Genomic DNA, 21587 nt, shown 5'->3' on the forward strand with positions numbered 1-21587 from the left:
TACAAATCCTTCCCCAGTGTTGCCATGTGAAGGAAAAATTGTGAGAGATTTATTAAAGATGTGACTGGGGAGACAGATCTGAAACAAAAAACCCCCAAAACCTATTCTGAGTACACAGTACTTTATGAAACACCTAGATAGGAAGTCAAAAATTTAATTAATATTTTCAGAGGGAAAAAACACATATCCCATATTTATCATCCTGCACCACATGCTCATGGAAACCTCCAAAGAGCAGGGCATTAGGGACTCAGTATTTCATTTTATCACCTGCTGATGTCTGTGTTGAGCAGTAAAAATGGCAAATTATTTGCAAAATTATCAGGCTCCCTCAGTGCCTCAGCACTTCTCAAGGGAAGTAACGTGCTTAGAAATACAGATGTCACCAAGATTAACTTCCAAGGCCCGAAAGGCATTTGCCTGTCTGACCTGAGTGCAAACCATGGCTTTGCTAAGTGCCACTCAGCAAAAAAAAAATGCTCACATGAAGCTCCAGACAGCAGCTCAGACACTTCAATGGCATTTCACTCACTTCGTCCGGGGAAATGGTGAACTTCACTCTCCAACATCTGGCACTCAGCCCAGCAAGGCAGAAGGACTTCTAAAACTGACAGTGTGGCTGTTTGTATGGCTAACAAAATCTATTCCTTGCAAAAATAAATAAAAAATGCCCCATGAAGGGAAAGCAGTGGATTTTAGCCCTTATTATTTCTATGCAATAAAACCCAGAGAAAGCTGGATTTTGTGGATGAATTTCATCACACTCTCTCAGGCCTGGCAGAACACCTTGTATCTTGTATCTGGAAGGCCCTTAATTAATCAGCATGTCTGGGGAGGGAGGGTCTCAAAAGGCAGAGTAAATCCCCGGAATTCAGTGGAATTCCAAGACCCTCTTGTCCTGTTCCTGCAGGACCAGCTACCCCAACAGCAAGGACCTCCACACAACCTGGAGGCTCTATTATGCTCTCTGAGGTCTACAGAAATCTGTATTCACCTTCAATAAAATGCTCATGCTCCCAGCTCAGGGCTAAAACCTGAACTTCCTAAATCAAAAGTTTAAGGGTTTAGAAAAAAGTGATTGGGGTCTGAAGCCCTCCTCATAGGCAGCTTTAGTGCTGACATCCTTGCAACCAGCATCTTCTCCACCTAAAAAGCTGCCTGTGGCAGCACTTATACATACTTAATGTAGTATTTCACCTCTCTGTGATGGACAGTAGTTTCTTTGTGGATTAAAATGTTTATTCTTCTAGCCAGATTTGCTGGGATGACTAAAAGATGTAGAGCGAGAAAAAAAACTGACTGATAAAATTACCTAAGTGCTAGCACTTCACCACCCAGAAGTAGATTTGGGATAGCAGTGCTAGGAAAAAAAAGAAAAAAAAAAAAAAAAAAAAAAAAAAAAAAAAAAAAAAGCAGAATATTAACAGAAATTCATAAAACTTTCATTCCAAGATGTGCTCCCTGCAATGCTTGTGCTGGGAGAAGGGAGGTCACTACCTGCCCTGGCTCCATCTGGCAGGGCCCACAACCTAAAAACATCTTTCTGGACACCATTGGGAGATCGTAAGTGCAGAAGGAACCATTTCATCATGAACACAGAGCTGAAATCTGACACTCAGTACCACACAGCATTGCCAGGGACAAAAATGCAAGCTGTCAATACTAGTCTGAGGGAAAACCAGCAGAAGGGCCTTTTATTATTATTTCCCCTGTTTCTTCTGCTCTTCCCCTAAGTACCCACTTCTGGGCACTGTCAGACTGTGGTGAAACATCTCTGTAATTCACTATGGCTATTTATGGAAACTTTCTTGGAGCCAAGGCTGCAAATGCCACTGAGGAAAATGACGGATGCTGCAGGCTTTAGGAAATAAACCATTCTTTGATTGCTTGCTTAGCCAAGCAATTTGCAGTGTGATAGACAGAAATTATATCATCCAGTGTCAATTTGTCTATTCATTTTTCCCTCTCCACATGCTTCATCTCCTTGATTGAATAATCACTAACAATAATCACAAGCATCTGGAGGAAGGAAGTACATCCATCAGTTTTAATGTCAGCAAGAATGAGGGCTGATTCCTCCAGCATTCAGCACAGCGCTGCATCTTCAAAGTCATTTACATTTTCCTTATACTAGCACTAATACCCAGATTGTATTATTTCTGTTACATACTCCCATTTCAGTTTATAATCTAGGAACAACAGAATGGCAATTGGGAAAATACCCAGTTTCAAAAAATAGGTGGTTGTTTCATCTGCTATCATGCATTACCACAAGTATTTTTACATCTATATTTTAATTCTCTGAGAATATTTATGAAAGTGTAAGCTTGAAAGACTGAGGCTGAATAAGACAGACCAGATCCAAAGAAGATTATTTTATATGAAGGATGAACACAGTAAAGGACAGAGCTGTTAGGAAGGTGTAAGTAGGCAAATCCCAGGGATTGCAGAGGCTTTTCAAAGGCTGTCTGTGCACAGTTTGCTACTTCCAGTAATAAATTACCTTATTGTGTCTAGACATTTCAAAGACAACAGTCCACAACATATACTGAATATTCAGTGCTCAGTCTGTATGGATGCATAATTCTAAATATACTTTATATATATATATATATATATATATATATATATATATATAAATGATGCTATATAACCATATAATTCCACAGTGGCTTTCTCTAGTTTTGTGAAACAATTTCTACCAGCTGAGCTTCCAACTCCCCCTGTTCAGGGACACAGAGCAGCAGAAAATACAAAATCAGTTTAAAGGCACAATAAGTGGTACAAAGATTGCCTTTCCCAGAAAACTGGTAAAGTGGTTTATTTATTCAATAGAATTAAATCATCTTTCAAACACAGTGACACAGACAAAAAAAAAAAAAATAAAAAACCAAACCCAAAGACCCCTGATTACTGTTCTAGTTATGGCTTACAGCAATTGATAGGCTTTCTATCACAACCATAATACAGCTACAGAAACAATAATAAGCCAAAATCACAAGATGTAAGGTTGACAAAATAAAGGTCAGCCAAAGGACACAAGAGATTAACATCATCGTAAAACCAACATGACTCTGCATGGATTTATCCACCCTCCCTGCCACTGCCTTACAGAAACAACAAACATGAAACAGCTTTATTTTTGTCATAGCCCAATCTCCCCTACATGAAGACCCAAAGTTTTACTCCAGTATTCCCAAAATAAGGGTTTGTTTCCCATCAGGTGAAAATCAGGGATATATTCAGCAGGCAGCAGTTTTTAAATACCATTTACATGGGCTCAATGCAGAGGTTTGATTAGGAACCTCATGGTTGAGAGCAAGGAGGGCCTAGAAATGAAGCAAATGTCACCAAATTTTTGTCCTCTCCCAGAGAGAAGGGATTTTTTTCCCTTCCCTCATCTCTAAGGGGACAGGCTCGAAGGCACACCTAAGTAAGTGTGTATCACTTGTCCAACAAAATGTCAACAAATAGGGATTAATTCTGCCTGTTCCACACTGATAAGAAGGCAATAACCAGAGTCTTCACAAGCCATATGGAGCACTGGAGATACTTCAGTGTCTTGGTCCATCAGACAGTTTCAGCTACAACAAACATTTCGAGAACCAGCCAACAGAGTATCTGATTTTTCTGGCTTAATTTGTCACTGTTTTACATGCTAACACATTTTACAGTGATTAGTACAGTCAAAAATGTACATCAGCTTACCCAAAGATCAAACACTGAGAACATCTATGGCTTCTAAATAGAAATAGACACATTGGTAACATATTTACATCTTTCAATACTTGAAGTGCTGAGGCAGATTTGTCTTTCTTCAAACTTCCTACTGTGGCCCAGTCACTCATTTCTGATGTTTCTTGGGTGCTCAGAGCTTTGGGGAGTATTGGAGGTGCTGACAGCCTGGGACCCTCAACCTAATGCCTCTTGTACTTTTGGATTTCCCTAAAGTTGTTTGGTTTTTTTTTTAAAGCACTTAAGTACAATTTCAATTTTGAATAGAATCAGTTTTTTTTTCTTTTTTATTTTAATACCATGCAGACAACACAGGATGCCAAGCAGGCTCACCCACATTAGACAGGATAATAATAAGACACAAAATGATGATAATAATTTGGGAGGGTTTTCTGGGAGATTGGCTTGGCTTACAAACACTGACGTAAGGCTTGAATTCTCTTTCTGTTTAACTCAAACGTGAATGCTGTGGCAGCTTCAAAGGTAGTGGGCTGTATCCTGCCTTGAACACATTCATGTCACTGACAAATTCCATGCTGGTATTTTAAAGCAAGCAGAAAAACCCCTCTTTTCCTGAGGCCTGTGGTTCACATACATACCGCCAGGTACAGAGGGCTCATGTAGGATTTACACTACCATGATGAAATACTTTGCATAGATGAGTTTGAAAAGATGAATTGATGAAATCTAGAAGGGAAAGCAACAATCACAACACTTCTGCTTCCAGAGAAGCTTGTTCTTTACTCACACCATTAAAAACATGGTATTGCTGCTGCAATTAAAAAGTATATCTGAAATCAAGTGATGGGGGAGAAAAGAGGTTGTTCATCTTGTCCATGATCAAAGCCTGTTTCTGGAGCACACAAAATTTCCACATGCTTCACTGAATTTTGTAAAGGCCCTAAACATAAATACTGACTTCTTTGTTCCTGAAACCTCAGCTCACTCCAGAATTTCTCAGGGAACCTGGCTCTTTAGAGATTGCTGAATTTTTCTATTTCCTTTTTCCTCTACTTGTAAAAGCTCCAAGGTTCTCTGCACACTCAAATGAGAGTGAGATAAGGAAAAAGGCCCATTTCAGAGCCCTCCCTGTTCACTATCCAAGCGCACAAGTGGACAAGCCACCTGGCCTCAGAAGATCAGAAAGGACAGATTCCCTACTCTCCACCTCAGCTTCCCTCACAGACAAAGCAGAGATTGCTCCTTGCTGCCAGGGAGGGCTGGGCATGGGCAGCCCACCCACACAGCTGTGTCACCACCAGTGCTCCTGCCTCCAAGACTCAAGCAGCACTTCCACTGATTCACCAAACACCCACAGAGGGACTATTCTTGGAGATGATTTCCTTCTGTCTACTACATCTGGCCATCTCGAGTCACCTTTAATTCATCATCAGCCAAGCCTTTAAGAGGTGGATTTTTTAAGTACTCAGGAGCTATCCCTGGTTGCTGCAAGCTGTGAAACTTCATCTGTTGTCTCTGCCGTGATATTCCATGGCACTAAAGGCCCTGGAGCAGTGTTGTGCTTGCAGTCTCTTATATTCCCTTCACATTGTTTCTCCAGGAGAACACAGACCTGCTCAGCATGGCATCTCTACTCCTTGAGATAGCAGCAGAAGGAGCTGTCATGGCATGGTTCTCCCATTTGCAATTCATGAGCTAGCTTTGACAACTCTGTTGCAATCACAGGAAATATGCTAAAATATTATAATGGCCCTATTGCCATTGAAGCCATTCTGTCCAACAGTAAAGCTGGATTTCATAAATCAAAAGCAATCAGCCAAACTGTTCCAGCTAAAATACTTCCTTCCCTTTGATGACAGCAATGGCAGATTCATAAGCCTCCTCTGTTGACCCAACAATAAAGTCAAAGCAATTGTAGTTATGATTTCCAACTGAATTTGCATTGCCAGTGTATGCAGATATCAGGAACTTCTTAAGGGATTCTCCTAAATAAGGTGAAGAATTGGGGATTAGGCCATGACATTTTCTCTCTGCCTGTCTCAGGTTTCATATTCTCAGCAGCAGAGCAGAGATTACAGCTCAAACTCAGGATGCAGTACCAGACAGCTGACAGGCAGCCTTTCTTCATCGATAGGTCAGAATTATTGATGGGGGGATTTCTCTGGGGCCTGAAGACTTTTTCTGGGGAAGCACAACTTGCTACACACAACCTTTACTTGCAGCAAATACACCTGACAGTCACTTCTTATCACTCATATATCCCGTTGTTCAGAGGTTAAGATTGGACTTTTGGAGCTTAGGCCTCATGGGAAAAGGAAAAACAAAGCCAGCCCCAAACTCAGACAAATTATTGATGTCAAAAGAATATTTACTTATACTCAGCGCATAAAAGAATCATGGCAGAAACCAAGGAGGGCCCTTCTTTCTGCAAAAGCCCTTCTACATATGGCATTTCTGGCAAATGTCATAGTTTTGCAATTATTTTTTGAGAAACACCTGAAAAATGAACCAGAAAGTGAACATGTTGTGACATGTATTTCATCTCAAGGGCTATTTTTATAAATTTCATTAATTATCTTTCTGGCTTGTGAATCACTCCTTATATCTAACTGTACACCTATGTACACCTTCACAGAAATATCTGTTTCTGCAGTCCCTTACATAAATAAATTACCCACCCACATGAATGGGGGCTCTTTTCAGATAAATGTGGCAAGACTGGGCTTTGGTGCATATGTGCAAGTAAACTGCACACACTTCTTAAAATCATTAAAAAAATATAGTAGCTATAGATTTATAAGCAATCAAAATCTGAACACAGTAACGCTGCACTTATTACAGTGAATTTACATTGCTCATTTATTATATTAAGAAAACAATGGAAAGGAAATGTCTGTAACCCTGTAATTACAGATTAACTGTAAATGCAGTTTTGCTTATCCTTTTGTCTGTCCAGAAGGATTTCTTGCAACTAAAAGGAGGGATTTGCACTATTTCTATCAACATATGGATGCTTCTCAAGCGCTTTCCCATCTTTTTTGAAGTGCCTTTTGCAACATATCAGACTCCTTTCAGTTGATTTTGTTCACTTCCATCACCATAGTAAAGAAAAATCTTCTACTAAAGAAGGTAACCTTAGCAGAACAGCAGCAGCAAAGCAAACCTGAAGTCACTACTAGTCCCAAACTCAGGCAGAATAAGGAGTAAGGACTCTAAGTACCAGCTTCAGTGTCATTACTGTTATCATAAAACAATGCACAGCGAGACGGCCAACCTGCAGTGTCACACTGCTCTCTAAATAGCACTTTCATCACAGCACTTCATTGTCAAAGCCCTTTGCACACAAATTTACAGAACACAGCAAAGACAAAGAACTCTTTTGCATATTGAATCAAGGAAACCATTTCACCTGCAGATTGATGGGGGTGCTGCCTATTTCACAGGTAGACAATACAAGGGGTTGCTCAATAACATGCAGTGTAACTCTAAGACCTAAAACACATCACTACAAATTACATAGTAAGCTTAAGCACTGGTCCTTCACCTGCCCCTGGCTGGTGTTTCCTAGGTGAGTTCTGACACCTTCATCAAGGTTGCTTCTAAGGCAGTCAAACCTCAGGCATCTAGTCTAAATAAAATACTCTCTCACATGCCATCTAGGTCACTGCTGGCCAGCAGGGACTTTTGAAATGGTGACCAATGTGCTTTCCCTTTCTTTGTGATCATTTTATCAGTAGTGTGAGCAACTTGCACAGCTCTCAGCATAGCACAGAGGCTTTTAAAAGAAGCTTTGTGCATTACAAAATCAAACTCTAAGTACATATTTGGATTTTAACTCTCTCCCCACCAGCCCCCCGCAAAAAAAAAAAAAAAAAAAAATCCCTCACACAGAACTTTAAACTTCAAATCCTTGATCAAAGATCTTGTAATCTACATAAGACAAGACAAGGCAACAACCCTAGTGCTTCAGACTAAGAACTTAGACAGGGAAACTCTGTTCATTTAACTATGCCAGCACAGCTGGAACAGTAAACCTTACCTCCTGTGTATGCAGCCATACCAGTATGAAAGGGCATATACCAGCAGCCTACTACTACAAAATAAATCCAGCAACTTGTGCCATCTTTTCTGCTTCAGGATTTTGTCAGCAGTAGCAGGTAAAAATTAGGCTTGGCATACCTGACAGAGCTACACTGATGACATTTAAAGAATATACCACCAGCCCTTTTACTATCCTAATAACATTCTCAATATACAAAAATGCCACACTAAGATGTCTTACATCTCAAGATGCATAATTTTAAAATAAGCATCATAATCTAAGCCACAAAATAACTTCTCTGAATTTAAACTTCATTTCCTGACATTAACATTTTACAGATACCTGAAAGTGTTAACTCAACCTGCACAGAAGTGAATCAACATTCAGATACTTTTACAAAGTCTTTGACAAAAATCAACCACGTAAATAGGTTTTTTTCTATCTTATGCTAAACCAAAAAATCAACATGTAAAATATAACTATGTAATCCCCTTGCTCTTTATCTCAAGAAAACCTTGTGAAGGAGCTTGTTCCTTCAGCAAGCACTCCAATGTGATGCTGAGATGGTGGCTGTAGGAGGAAGTGCACATATTGCCATGTGTTAGCCAGAAGGAAGGCATCACAGACAAGGAGAAAGGAAGCACAATCAGCAGAGGAGAACAGAAATGCAAGGTGCAAGAAGGAAGAAGAATCAATCTCTAAAAAAATATCACAACATGATTCACACAGTTAGCTGTTGCTGTGAATGGGAGTTCAACATTCTGTTCTATCCTGGTTGAAAAAAATTCATAAAGTGTTATTGTTTATTCCTAACACATCTATCTGCTATTTTTGATCAACACTTTGTGACATTATGGAACAAAGATTTTAAGTTATATATCCCCATTAAGCTATAATGCTAAAGAGTATTTTCAAAAACCTAAAGGCCAGAGAACAGAGTGTTCAATAATATCTGGCAATACCCAAAAGTACTCAATTCAGAAACCTATGTAAAGTCATATAATCTATGCTAAAATTCTTCACCTCTTTTTTTCCTCAAAAGTTTGGTGCTTTTCTCCATAGTGAAATGGTAAATACATTAATGTGGTTTATTTATTCCTAAATGTATTGTAAATGTGCTTCTTATCTGACTTGCTTTCCAGGATAGCATGTACCCTGGGGCACAGCAGTTTTGCTTCTCCTGCACTGTTATGGACCCAACCCTGCTAGCAGGAAAGATGCTGGTGTCCTAGATCTTATGGGATGCAATGCCTTGAGGAAATTTATATCAAACAATTATTGCATAATCTCAGGGTGTAACAAAACCTCCTACACCTTACACAGGCCATAGAGCTCCTGCCACACTCTCGCAGTGTCCCTGTCAGCTGCAGGTCCCCGTGTGAACCCGCAGGATCCCCTTGCTGTGCATGTGGAGGAAATTGAATATCTCTGAGGGCATCGCGTGAAAGCCAGGGCGAGGCTTCACATTGTCATAGTAGTGGTGAGTTATAAAAATCCCTGAGGGGTTCATGGGGAAGGCCCAGAAGCCGAAGAGGTGCACCTCCTCGCAGAGCTCCAGGGCCGCAGTCACCAGGATCAGCCCGGTGCTGACCCGCTTGGCCCGCACGCCCTGGCCGAGCCAGTAGCGGGAGACGTTGATGAGATACTGGGGGTGGAAGTAATAAACAGCCTGCTGGGACTCGAAGTCGTCCAGGACGTACTTGACCCGGATGGACACATCCGTGTTGCGTGTATTGTAGAAGGCCGGCAGCAGCACGGAGGCGTTCTCGTACACCTGGAGCACGTCGTAGAAGGGCTTCCTCCACTTCTCCAGCTTGTGGAATCTGAAGGGGAGAGGGTGTGGGTGATGGTCAGCCCATTTCCAGCAAGAAACACCCAATGGGCTTTTACTGAAATATTTCTGACACAGGGATAATTTAGATGATACTTCCCATTGACAGCATCTCGTTGTCAACGGGAATGTACTTAGATTTGTAACTACAGTATCAGCATGAAATGTAGGGTAAAATTTCAGGGCATAAAAATATTCATAATAACATCATAATAACCTTGTGGCCATGTCTAATAATGTCTTGCTTCTCATGGTATTATTAGAAGTATGTAATTTTTCCAAGATAAGTGGTGCACCATGCAGTGCAGAGCTGTCTAAAAAAGTGGCCAACACCAAAGCTAGCAAGTGTTTAAAATGTCTAACTGTAACATTTTTGAAAGAAATCCGAAGTCAAACAAATGATTTTATGTTGCTTGAGAAAAGAAACACATTCCCCCATTGAGAAAGGAAATCAATAATGAGCCTCATGGTCCCAAAAATGTCACAAAATAGCATTAGGGCATTAACAAATTTAAGATTAAAATCACCTAGTCAGTCCTGTCTACAGTAAAGTTACACTGACATTTCTTTAAAACATGTGACAATGTGTGTTACTTTATTTATTGATGATCTTAATTTTCCAATGTTAGTGACTCTGATTCTATGACCTCGGCATTTTGGGTGGGATCCAGTTTCTTCCACCTGAATGTTTCTAAGATGTTTCACTGGGACTTGCAAGCAGAGCAGGGGACATATGGCTGTGTTGTTTTAACTTAATTTTAGCTCATTGCCTTTCCATTTTCTATCATCAAAGTGCAGGTTTAAGTGTTTAACACATTTCTACAACTTGTTACTTATTCAATTCAGAATGAAATGTATGATTCATAGTGATGGTATAAAGTAGGATTTGGGAAAAATTTCTGTGTAACAGAATTAAGTTAAAGGTAGATTTGGGAAATCAAGAGAAATGAAAATACAAAAAAAGCACAGAAATAACCTCTCAGTGATTATACTGGGATTGACTGTCACGACATCTGTCTTCACCCCAACGTCCATTAAGTATTTCTCAGATATAGGGGGCAAATTGCATCTATAAAAAAGAGAAATTAACAAGAAAGTTTAAAAATCTATTTCACCTTTTCAGGACTAGAAAATAAAATTTATTTAAGCATTTCTGCCAAGCAACAAATCTAGAAACAGAGTGAGAATTTAAAATTGTATCAAAACATGTTGATGTCCAAACTGTGCAATAATCTAACAAGTTATTGAGGGCAATATGAAGACCTGTCTTGTTCCCTCACCTGTGAGACATGACCCCTATTTGCAGGTATAGCCAATGCTCACTTTGCCACCTTAATAGCTATTTACCTATTTACTCTGTAAGTTTAGGGTGGAAAATGGATTGAAACTCCAAGGCCAATCAGCCTATAAAAATCAAAGGCTGAACAGTAGCTGAGATGTATTCAATAATTAATAAACTATATCTACAACAGTGCCTTTAAGATGCTTTGGTTTATACCCAGGAGAATTCAGGGGAGAGAAATCAAGAGAGAAATCAACTCAGACTTAATTAATCCCAAACTATCTGCTTCACTTCCTTTTCCATTTATAAGCATCTCCCAACATGGTGTAATAGCAGCAATCCTGACTCTACAAGTTCATCACAGGTCATCAAAATTATTGGAAGCAAACTTATGAGATTTGTAGGCCTTGACTTTGCCCAGCCTCCATTCACCTTGGCCTTGTCCTAGATACATCATCTCACAAAATTTAAAGCATCTCTCAAGAGATGCTGAAATTACTGAAATGCACACTCACAAGCTATCACACTGTCTTTCCTTCCAAAGGAAATCCAGCTGAAAAAATATTTCAGCATGTGTTTTCAGGGATAAAACGTGTGGCCTGGCAACCAGTTTTACACTCAGTTTAAGCTAATATTAGGCACTTAGTGACAGAAAGCTTCTTGAAGTGACCTTCAAGCCTCAATTAAAACCATCACTGTTAAGACCCCCCACATCTCAAAAATACTGCTGCGCCTAATTCTTAAAGTTGTCCATATTTCTGAAGAACGCGGCTGAGCAAAAACTGTGATGGTATTTAGGGTAAGAGATGCTTACTGTTTTCACAATACCACAGTTTAGCTGTCAGGATAATTTCTCAGTCAAAGAGAGAGGACAGTTTGGAGAGCAGAACAACGCACAAAATTCCTTCAAAGCCCTTCTAACACTCAAAAGGTTCACACCCACCTTACAGATAGCCTGTCTTTATCTGGCCAGAGAATTGTTTTTTGCTATCCTTTTCACAGATAATGCCATTTCTAGGACTTCCTTCTGCTGGGTCATGCCCCTCAAGTCCTTGGGAACCCCCAGTTCCACCTAGCACTGGACACTATGCTTATTGGGTTATATTTGAGGAAGGTTTTCAGATAATCAGCTTCAATGTTTCTAATAGGATATTTACACCAGGATTAAGAGTGACTGGATTTTTGAAGGTTATAATACCTTATAAAAATGGTGCCATCTGCACAAACTGTACTTTTGCCACAGGACTCCAAAAACTCAGCCCCACCAAGAGAGCAGTCCCATCTCTAAATTCATCAGGTGTTTCACCAAAGAGCTCTGCTCTGGCCAGTAGATGGAGATAGACAATAACTACTGGTAAATACAACCCTGGTGTGCATTTTATATATTCTATTGTACTATAACTAATTGTTTTCAGGATTTATTTCACAGAACAATCCTGGCTGCATGCTTCTGGCCACAAGAAAAGATTTCCCCAAGTATCCTGAAGGTATCACTGAACGTAATCAGGGCTCTATAAGCAGCTTGTGAAATGTTTTGAATAATTCCACTGGTGGCCAAGATGAAGATTTCTGATAGTTCGGTGGAGTGGTGACTGGAAAGCAGATGTGTTCAGACCTGACCTTGAACACAAGATTTACTCTAAAACTGATGTCAGCAAACCTTGAGTTTTAAAACACTGGCACATCTTTTTGCATAATCCACAATTTGGAGATGGTGAACCTGGGGTTTTTCTGGCACGGATATATTTATTCATATGCCAGTTCTATAGACTAAATCTCTATTTAATTGTTACTGTTAACAAACACAACCCAATTTATAAATTCTGTAATAATTTCCTCCTTTTTTCACCAATTTTGGTACCATTCAAGGAAGAGCAGCAGTGGTAAAACAGGACTTCTGCTAAAAGTCCTTAAACATAAATGAGATTTGCCAGACATATTTCAGCTTCTGCTTAAAAGCTTGCCATCTTCATGTGTCACATGGGCTGCTCCTTTCATCCATACTTATGGTTGTGATCCAACACAACAGCAGGGAATCTACAGTAATTATTTAATACATATGGAGTACACTAGGCTTTTAAGGAAGAAATTATGTGAAGCCTGGACTTTCTCACAGCCTTTTTTTTCATTGAAAACTAAGATAATAGTTTTCTGTAAAGTTGGAATAAGAGGCAGACACAGGGGTCTGAAAATAATGAATCCTGAATGTAGGACCTGTAAAATTTTCTCATATGATGTCAAATTAAATTAAGACTGCACTGAACAAAAATCTAATATTTGCTGGTGTGAAGTCAGAGAAATTAATTGGTTTGTGCATGGTTATTCTAAACTGACAACAACATACCCAAGATCAGAATATAGGCCAACTGAAATAAAGAGATTTTTCTTTTTCTAGAGACCAAGTCATGAATCTGTGAGCTAGCAGTAATATGCTGTGACCCAGGCAAAGAGCTTAACAGGATTTAGAGAGGGATTAGTCATGCATATGAATAACAAAAAAAAATCATTCTCATATTTATTAAGGATTTTAAAACTGCTGCTAGACTCTCTTATCCAGGGACACTCATTGTGGGACATCCCAGTTTATGCAAAATGTGGATAATTCCACGAGTGAGGAGAAGTGAAGACACTTAACCTTTAAAGTTATTCTGGTGACTCTGGAAGCCCTTGGTTGATTACAGTAAATCCTGTTACTGAGCACCTGAGCTCTGTACCAGTCCAGAAATACACCTCTAAGGCACATCAGCTGTGAGCTATTAACATCTGACCAAGCTGCTTGTCACTCAGTAGAGGCTCACATCTGCCCCAGAAAATTATGCCCAGATTCATAGGACACTACTTATAGGGTAATATCCATAGAAGGATGAATCCACAACCTCAGTGGCAGGAGATATCTTGAAAGAGAGCATCAGACTTTGCCAATAAATCAGTGATTAACCCCATGGAGTTTGGGAGAAATAGTTCCTCAAAGCTTTATTAAAAAAAATATATATTATGAATTAAGATGTTTTGGGGTTTTGGGTTTTGGTTGGTTTGTTTTGTGGGTTTTTGTTTTGTTTTGTTTTTTGTTTTGTTTTGTTTTCTGTTTTGTTTTGTTGGTCTTTTTTGTTGTTTGCATTTTTTTCTTGCTTTCAGGTTTGTTTTTTTTTTTGAAACACAGCTTTTTGTGCAAGAGGCAGACTTGACATGGCCAATTTAGCAAATGTCATGTTTCCATGTGAGGGAGGATAACTTAGCAATGTTCCATTTGCCATTAGAAAAGGCATAAAAAAGAGGAAAATGAAGCCCTGGTAGTTACCGAAACACGAAGTCTGCACTGTCAATCTCCCGGCCACATCTGCTGTTCTTCAGAATGCCTCCGTTCCCAACCACTGCACACTTCTTAAACTGGGAGCGGTGGTATGGCATGTCCTGCAACAGCACAGCAAGGAAACAGTTAAAGATCCCAAAACATGGAGACAACAAGCCTCTTTTTCACTTTTTCCTTTTTTCCCTCTGCAGCTGCACCTTGATGCATTTACCGCAGGGTGTTGCCACTGGTTCTGGTGTGCAGTATTCCCTCTAAACAAAGTGATGGGATATTTTGCTGTGCAATTTGAGATGGCACAGGCAACAAACCCAAATGGAAAAAATTCACCAATAACCTGTTCTTTTTTCCCAGGTTCAATAACATAAGGAGTAATTTTAGACCTTTTCTATCCCCTTTGATTTCCACATGAGGACACAAACCATGAATTAGTGGTTTGAATCAGGCACTGTTCTCTGAGTTGCCTGCAAACTGCTGGCTCCTCAGGCTCTGGTGTCCTGCTTTTGGGAAGACTGCACACAGAACTCCAGGGCAGGCAATAAAGCCCAAGTCTGTCAGACAACGCATCGCAGAAAACAGCCCAAATTTTACTGCTTACCAACTCAAATTGTACTAATAATATTAATGATTATTAATTAGCATTGGCACTACCAGCATTGCCTTTGGTCAGGCACCTTTATGGATGATGCATCTTGTAATCTTTGGGCAAAATCCTGCCTTCACACACAGAGGTGCAGCTGCTGCCAAAGCCAGAGAGTGAAAATCACATCTTGAAAACAAACTGGGTTGTTACGGTGAGAGGGCTGTGACGAGGAACTGAGCCATGAATATGTAGGGATGTGCTTATATAAGCATGAGAGTGCTCATTTTTGGTACATACATATTTTATCAATAATCTCATGCTGCAAACTACAGAGGGATGCAAGAATGGCTTGACATTTCTGGGTGATTATTCCCAGGATCTTTCCACGGCATCCATAAGGCATGAGGCAAAAAGGGCATGCAATTACACCTGTCTGAGAAAAGCAGCAGCTGTCTGACAGAGAGGAAATATAGAGCTGTCTGTGCTTTATGCAATGACTTCTTAACACACAGTCCCTTGGCAGCCCCGGAAGGGAAATCAAAAGCCAGGTGTACATGCTTAGCACAAGGCTCTTGTCCCTACAGTGTTGCTTCTGTGTTTTCAGCCCTTTATTTCCTACATGTGCCAGGCTGCAGCCCTGCTTATATGCAGAGGGCGGCTTTGGTCACTGCTCAGTGACTCCCAAAGGCATTTTGGCATGTAATAAAGACTTCACAGCATCCTGATCATACCTGGATAAACACCACATCAGCTCTAGCACACACCTAGCAGGCGTTCAGACTTTCATGCACTAATCAGGCAGGGTTTTGAGGATAATAGCCCTGAACTTAGATGTACCTATTCTTTGCACATCTCCCGATGCCAAAGTGCTTTCTTAGACCCCAGGCTTTCCCCTGCTTCTGCCCCAGATCCCCATGTGCACATTCCAATAACAACACTTCCCTACCTCTCAGCAGTGCTCAGAAAGCCAAAGGATTAGACGTGGTTGGACCCAGAAGAACAGGTTCATTGGCATAAATTCTAAGTACTTTACCTGAATATAGGTTTGTCTTTTCAAAAGGGATAAATTTCACCTACCCCCTCCAATATGCTAAATTAAAGGGGTGTGCCTAGTGATAAATCTGCAGCCACATCAGCCCATTCCTGATCATCAGTCACTATATGCAGAGGGAATTGCCCACTGATTATAACCTTGAATACCCCTGGAGGTCAAGTGTTATTTTCTGGAAAGGTTTTGAATAATCATTATGATGAATACATTTAAAAATTATGAATCCCATTCACAGATAATCTGCAAATGGAAATAAGTAAAAAAATAGTCATTGTGAATATTAATTATAAAATAATCATGCCAAAAAGAAAATAAGACCTATCCTCAAATGTTGGATTTATTATATTTGAATATTATACTTTGAAAGAGTTCTGATAAATCAGTGTCTCTTTTATTTAGCTTTCTTATTTCACTATCCACTTTGCTCCTAGGTCAGCAGTATTCTGCAGGAAATGACATATATATATATACATACATACATAAATCTATTTTTAAAAAATGGATGGATGGATGGATGTGTATATATATATATATATTGCAGATGACACCAGAAAACAGAAGAATCATCTAAAATATTGTATCAAAAATAAAAATCATCAAAATATAAGCAGTGAATTTTGAAGAAATGTCAAACAAGTGCTAAATGCTTGGCTATAGGATAGTGCATAATCCAACAAGTACAGGGAAGTTGTTCCTGCAAACGGGCAGAGGCACCTTTGGAAACATTTTGAAGATTTCTTGGTTGATATGAAAGATTCCACTTGTGTCCACTTCATATTTCAGTTTCGTTCCCAAGGGAGTATTTTTCTGGGTAGTGAACAGAAAGGATGGGGCGTTGCAACACCTTGACAGAGTAGATCTGTGAAATGATAAAGAAATAAGAAAAAAGATCTCATGACATGACACAGGATTTGCAATTGCTGTTACTCCTAACAAGGTATTTTGCACCAAAATTAAATTTTTTTAGCTCTAGGATGGGTAAAATAGTGGTTTCCTGGATTTTCATTCAGAAAACTTCAAATTTGGTGTAATTTTCTTTGATTGAGAAAACTATGGTAAAACAAAAAGAAAAGAGAGTAAATTAGATACCTGTACTTGACTATTCTAAGCTGTGGGGAATTCATGTGCAAATTCTGCCCTGTTCTAGCCCCAGAGATCAGCTTCTGCCTCCAATATCCTGGCAAAACCACCTTAGTGAATTAGTTCCTCTCTACCTTAGAGGTCTTAAACATTTTATGAATTATATGCTCATCAATGGAAATGTAGGGGTTAAAGAGTCCCCCTGGAGCTGTGGAAATATGGCGGGGCAGTATTTAAACACAGTAATTCCCAAAGATACTGCCCCACTTGACAGACTGCTGTGGAGCACAGCACATTTTGACTACAACAAAAAAACCTTCAAAGATCTTAGTTTTGCCCTTGGCCTTGCATCAGAAAGGTGACGTGGCCCCGACAGACTGGTGCCAGGCAAACTGGTCTTGCCTAAAACTCCAAAATCTCAAACTACCAAAATTTTCTTTGATCCTCAGACAAAATTGAATAAATTCCAGTGCAAATAAGAACTGCATAAAATTCCGAAGATGGGATTCAGAGTGAGAGAGAAAAAATGTGAAATGTAAATGAGAAAAGCAGCTTTGTGAATAAGATTCCCTTTCCCACCACCCATCCTGCTCCAGATGCTTTTCTCCTTTCACTGGCGGTACTGAAAGCCCTGACTTCTGCTCACCCTTATTCCAGAGATGGTTTATCTCTCAGTCAATGCATTTCATACCTTTAGTGAAAAATACATTTCATGGCAAATGTACAAGCATGAAGACAAAACCAGATGGCTCTCAAATAACCCATATTAAATTCCTTGCTTCTGGCGTGTGTGGCCTCATGTTCTAAGTTGGGCTTTATTACAAGCACCAGAAAGTAAATAGAGGATTATGCAAACATTTCAGTGATGTCCAATTACTCTCATATACTTGACTCATGGAGGATGGCACAAAATGATTGTCAGATCAAGGCAGCAAATGAGACTGAAAAGTCAATTAACAATGTCTAACAACAAAAATAATTACAAACAGATAGTGGAATTACATTGTTATAGTTGGGATATAAGAAAAACCTCTTAGTTAGCTGCTCCTTAAAGAATTGAAAGAGATGTTTTTCCTTAATGTCCAACTGTTTTCCAGAAGCACAATCCTTTTTGTGAATGCCTGATATCTGATGGAAAAAGACTCTCAAGGAAACTGCCTTCCTTAATCTCTAGATACAAACTTTATTGTGATTTTTGCCCTTTATCCCTCTCTGCTGCTCAAGTAGCTGCCATTTAAATCTGCTAGATTCTCCCCATCTCACATGATGGGACTGGACTGGCAAAGCTCAAAATCCCAGAGCTCGGAGGGTTACACATTTCATTCTCTTCCTAAACAACCCTGAATCTCAGAGACCTTGATTTGCTTTGAAGGGAGAGCAGCTTCCCCATAAACTCATACACTGATGTCTCTGCCCCACTGAACACAGATGAAACAGGCTTTAGAGATTTTTTTTTTCCTTTTTAATTGCAAGCACTACTGTTGCTCCTGAAACCAGTTGACAAAGATTATGTTTATATCTGGGTGCCAATGAGGGTCCCTAGAGCAGTCATATATCAATCAGGCAGGTAGAAGCAGTGGCAGGAGTCTTTAATCTTTTTTTTTTCTCTCAGTGCACAGGGTGGAGAGGGGTTCTTTGTTTAATGTGCTGGTGCTGGTGGCCTGAGATAGATTGATGGTCCTCCTGGTGGTCTTTGGGAAGTCCTTTCTCATTGCTCCCACCTCTGCTCTGACCTCCAAACCTCAAAGGGCTCCTTTCCATAGCTTGAAGTACTGCTTTCTCTCGGGGCACAATCAGTACCCCTCTCACTCCAGCTGTTTTTAAAATAATGAGCTGTAATCCTGAGTGTCTCTTCTCTTGAAAATAGCCTCTGATAATTGCCTATCAAGTAATTTCCAGAAAAAATACAAAGGGAAGGGAGGGGAGGGGAGGGGAGGGGAGGGGAGGGGAGGGGAGGGGAGGGGAGGGGAGGGGAGGGGAGGGGAGGGGAGGGGAGGGGAGGGGAGGGGAGGGGAGGGGAGGGGAGGAAGGAAGGAAGGAAGGAAGGAAGGAAGGAAGGAAGGAAGGAAGGAAGGAAGGAAGGAAGGAAGGAAGGAAGGAAGGAAGGAAGGAAGGAAGGAAGGAAGGAAGGAAGGAAGGAAGGAAGGAAGGAAGGAAGGAAGGAAGGAAGGAAGGAAGGAAGGAAGGAAGGCCTAAAAAGCATTGGAGAATCTGTTATGAGTCTGAGACTAACAATGTTATTTTTAAATATGCCAATGACTAACTCAGCACATGCATTCTCACATTCTCATTAACTCCTGACGGCTATTTCCTGGAATCATATATGAGAATTTAGGATAAAGCTGGGGGCTTTATTACAAACAACATCTCTGAATTGTACCAGTGACTTGCAGACTTCAGTCTACAGCACTTACTCTGAAATAATTTGTTATAGTTTTTAGTTTGTTTTCTCAAAACCTACTCAAATATGGCACTGGAATATATCAATATATAACATTCAAAAACTGGTTTGGCTTCAATCTACTGGTGCCTTCGCAAGGCCAGTTTCAAAAGCTGTATCTTGAGAGAAACTACATGAAGAAAGACAGAACACTACAGAAATTAACTGAGATCTCTGAGTCTCTGAAGACCAGAAAAAAAATGTAGACAATCTGTGTGTAATAGCTAAGAAACCATTAAAAAACAAACAAACAAGCAAACAAACAACAACCAGGGAAACTCATAACCAAGGTCTGACAGTACCTACAACACCCAGAAGAAATCAAGTTTGAGTATTTTGTGGGTTAAATTTGTATTATCACCAGTGATATTACCATTCCAAGCCAGAGACTTAGGCTGACATGTTAGGTGCAGCCATTAAATATCATCTCCATCTTCACTGGTGCCCAAATAACACCTGGAAGTCTTTCCCACACCAAATTCCTTGACTTTCCTGGAAGACTGTTCCACATGCCAGAAATCTTGTTGCTGAATTGTTTTTTTGTTAGTAGGGGGGAAAGCCCACATTTATTCAAAAGGATGGTACTCCAAATGTTGTCATGCTTATTCTTGCTATCCATATGAAATTTTGATCTCTGCAGAAAGCTAAACTCAACCAAAAGTAAATTTTACTCAGTCTCATTAATGTGAGACATTCTTACTTGAATAAATTGGCTTCTGTGACATTCATCTCCCATTTGCACATCTGTAGGCTCTTCCATCTGTCAAACAATTCCGTTTGTTTCACCCTAAAATATAAAAAAGAAAGAAAAATAATTAAACTTATTACAAAGGCTTCATTTCCTAAAACTGCTGCAGAAAGAATACCATGCAAATTGATGGGACAAATCAGCCAGTCTAGACAGTAAAAAATTTATAATTTTTCTTCCTTTTCCTGCTCAGACATAGCCACTCTAAGCTTTGTGCAGGCAAGAATTGGTGTTTTGGACTGATTTCTTCTCCTGATAGGCTTTCTCTGTCTTTTTCAGGATAAAAAATGCAATGTTGAGGAAGAAGCATCTACTCTACCAAAATCTGCTGGGAAGCAAATGGGTCTTGATCAGCTGGGTTTTGGGAAAAAGATGCACCCATGATTGGAAAAGGGGATTAATTTGGCCAACTAAGGCTGATTTTAGGTTAGGTTAATGTAATCTGTGAGATCCTACAGCACAACACCAGAGGTAAATTTATTTTATAAATAATTTATAAGCTCACATGTAAGGATAAGAGTCTGTGATGCTAAGAGGAAATGAAAAGCCCTTTACATAAGGATCTCTACCTCTTCCTCTGCTAATTAATAGACCTGCAGTCACATTAAAAAAAAAAAACCAAAACAAAACAAAAAAAAATCACCCACAAACCATTCCTATTTCAACTAGGCAGATACAGGATGACTCATTTTTGATGATATCACCAATTCCAAGAACTTCCACACTGAAGTTCTCACATATTCTTGTGCATTTGGACAACAGAGATAATGAAGGCTTTGCAAATATCCAGAGGTAGGAAGCAACTGTATAATCTGGCTAAAAAATTTGGAAGTCTGTGATTTCTGCTAGATTGATTGGTCTTAATGAGTTCTTTTCAGGCTTGAGGGCTTTTAATATTTGAATAAAGCATAGACTTTTAAGAAAATTATACATCTAATACAAGTAGAACCAAGCATTTCCCAGGCTGAGGAAGTTGCTGGGAGAAATTAGGTCATATTGTACTTTCTGTAGCCCACCAGAGCACATTAACTTGGAAATCTTCTATTACCATAAGGGCTGACTTGGGGAACATAGCAGATTTGAATCAAGAACATCAGAAGAGACCAGCAGAGTAAAAGAGCTTAAAGTCAAATGGCATCTACCGTAGAATTTAGGGTAACTCATATCTAGCTGAGCAGGACTCCACTACCTTCCTTGGGCCACTGGGTAAGATGAAATAAAACAAGGAATTCTCTGTGTCCTCTATAAGTATGCAGAAATAAAAAGAGCAATTCAGAACTCCCTATCTTCAGCAGAACATTGGAGAACTGTGACATTCTCACTCCTCCTATTTATTTTTAAGCGCAGCGAGTCAGCAAGCGGTGCAAAGTATGTTACTCGTGTATCCTTCATCCAGTGCAGGAGGCAAGGACATAACCTACATTTTGCTGTGCACAAAGTCAGTGAGGGAGGCATGCTCAGATTCGTGCAGACCTGGAGCAACAAACTGTATTATCTGTAGCCTTGGCTACTTAATGTTATGCATGT

The 21587-nt window shown here is 39.8% G+C and overlaps 1 protein-coding gene across 5 annotated transcripts in view; it reads right to left on the bottom strand.

Moving 5' to 3' along the window:
* Positions 1-2018: 2018 nt before the first annotated feature.
* Positions 2019-21587, bottom strand: part of ST8SIA5 (ST8 alpha-N-acetyl-neuraminide alpha-2,8-sialyltransferase 5) — a 69616-nt gene continuing 50047 nt past the window's right edge. For all 5 annotated transcript variants that reach the window (XM_021538898.3, XM_021538899.2, XM_077790172.1 and 2 more), the window contains 5 exons: positions 20013-20099; positions 16507-16651; positions 14150-14262; positions 10546-10638; positions 2019-9561 (listed from right to left, as the gene is read on the bottom strand). In XM_021538898.3, coding sequence (XP_021394573.1) covers positions 9099-9561; positions 10546-10638; positions 14150-14262; positions 16507-16651; positions 20013-20099 — 901 coding nt within the window. In that variant the 3' untranslated portion in view covers positions 2019-9098. The remainder of the gene's footprint in view (positions 9562-10545; positions 10639-14149; positions 14263-16506; positions 16652-20012; positions 20100-21587) is intronic.

Source organism: Lonchura striata, chromosome Z (assembly GCF_046129695.1).
Source record: "Lonchura striata isolate bLonStr1 chromosome Z, bLonStr1.mat, whole genome shotgun sequence".
Classification (NCBI taxonomy): Eukaryota; Metazoa; Chordata; class Aves; order Passeriformes; family Estrildidae; genus Lonchura; species Lonchura striata.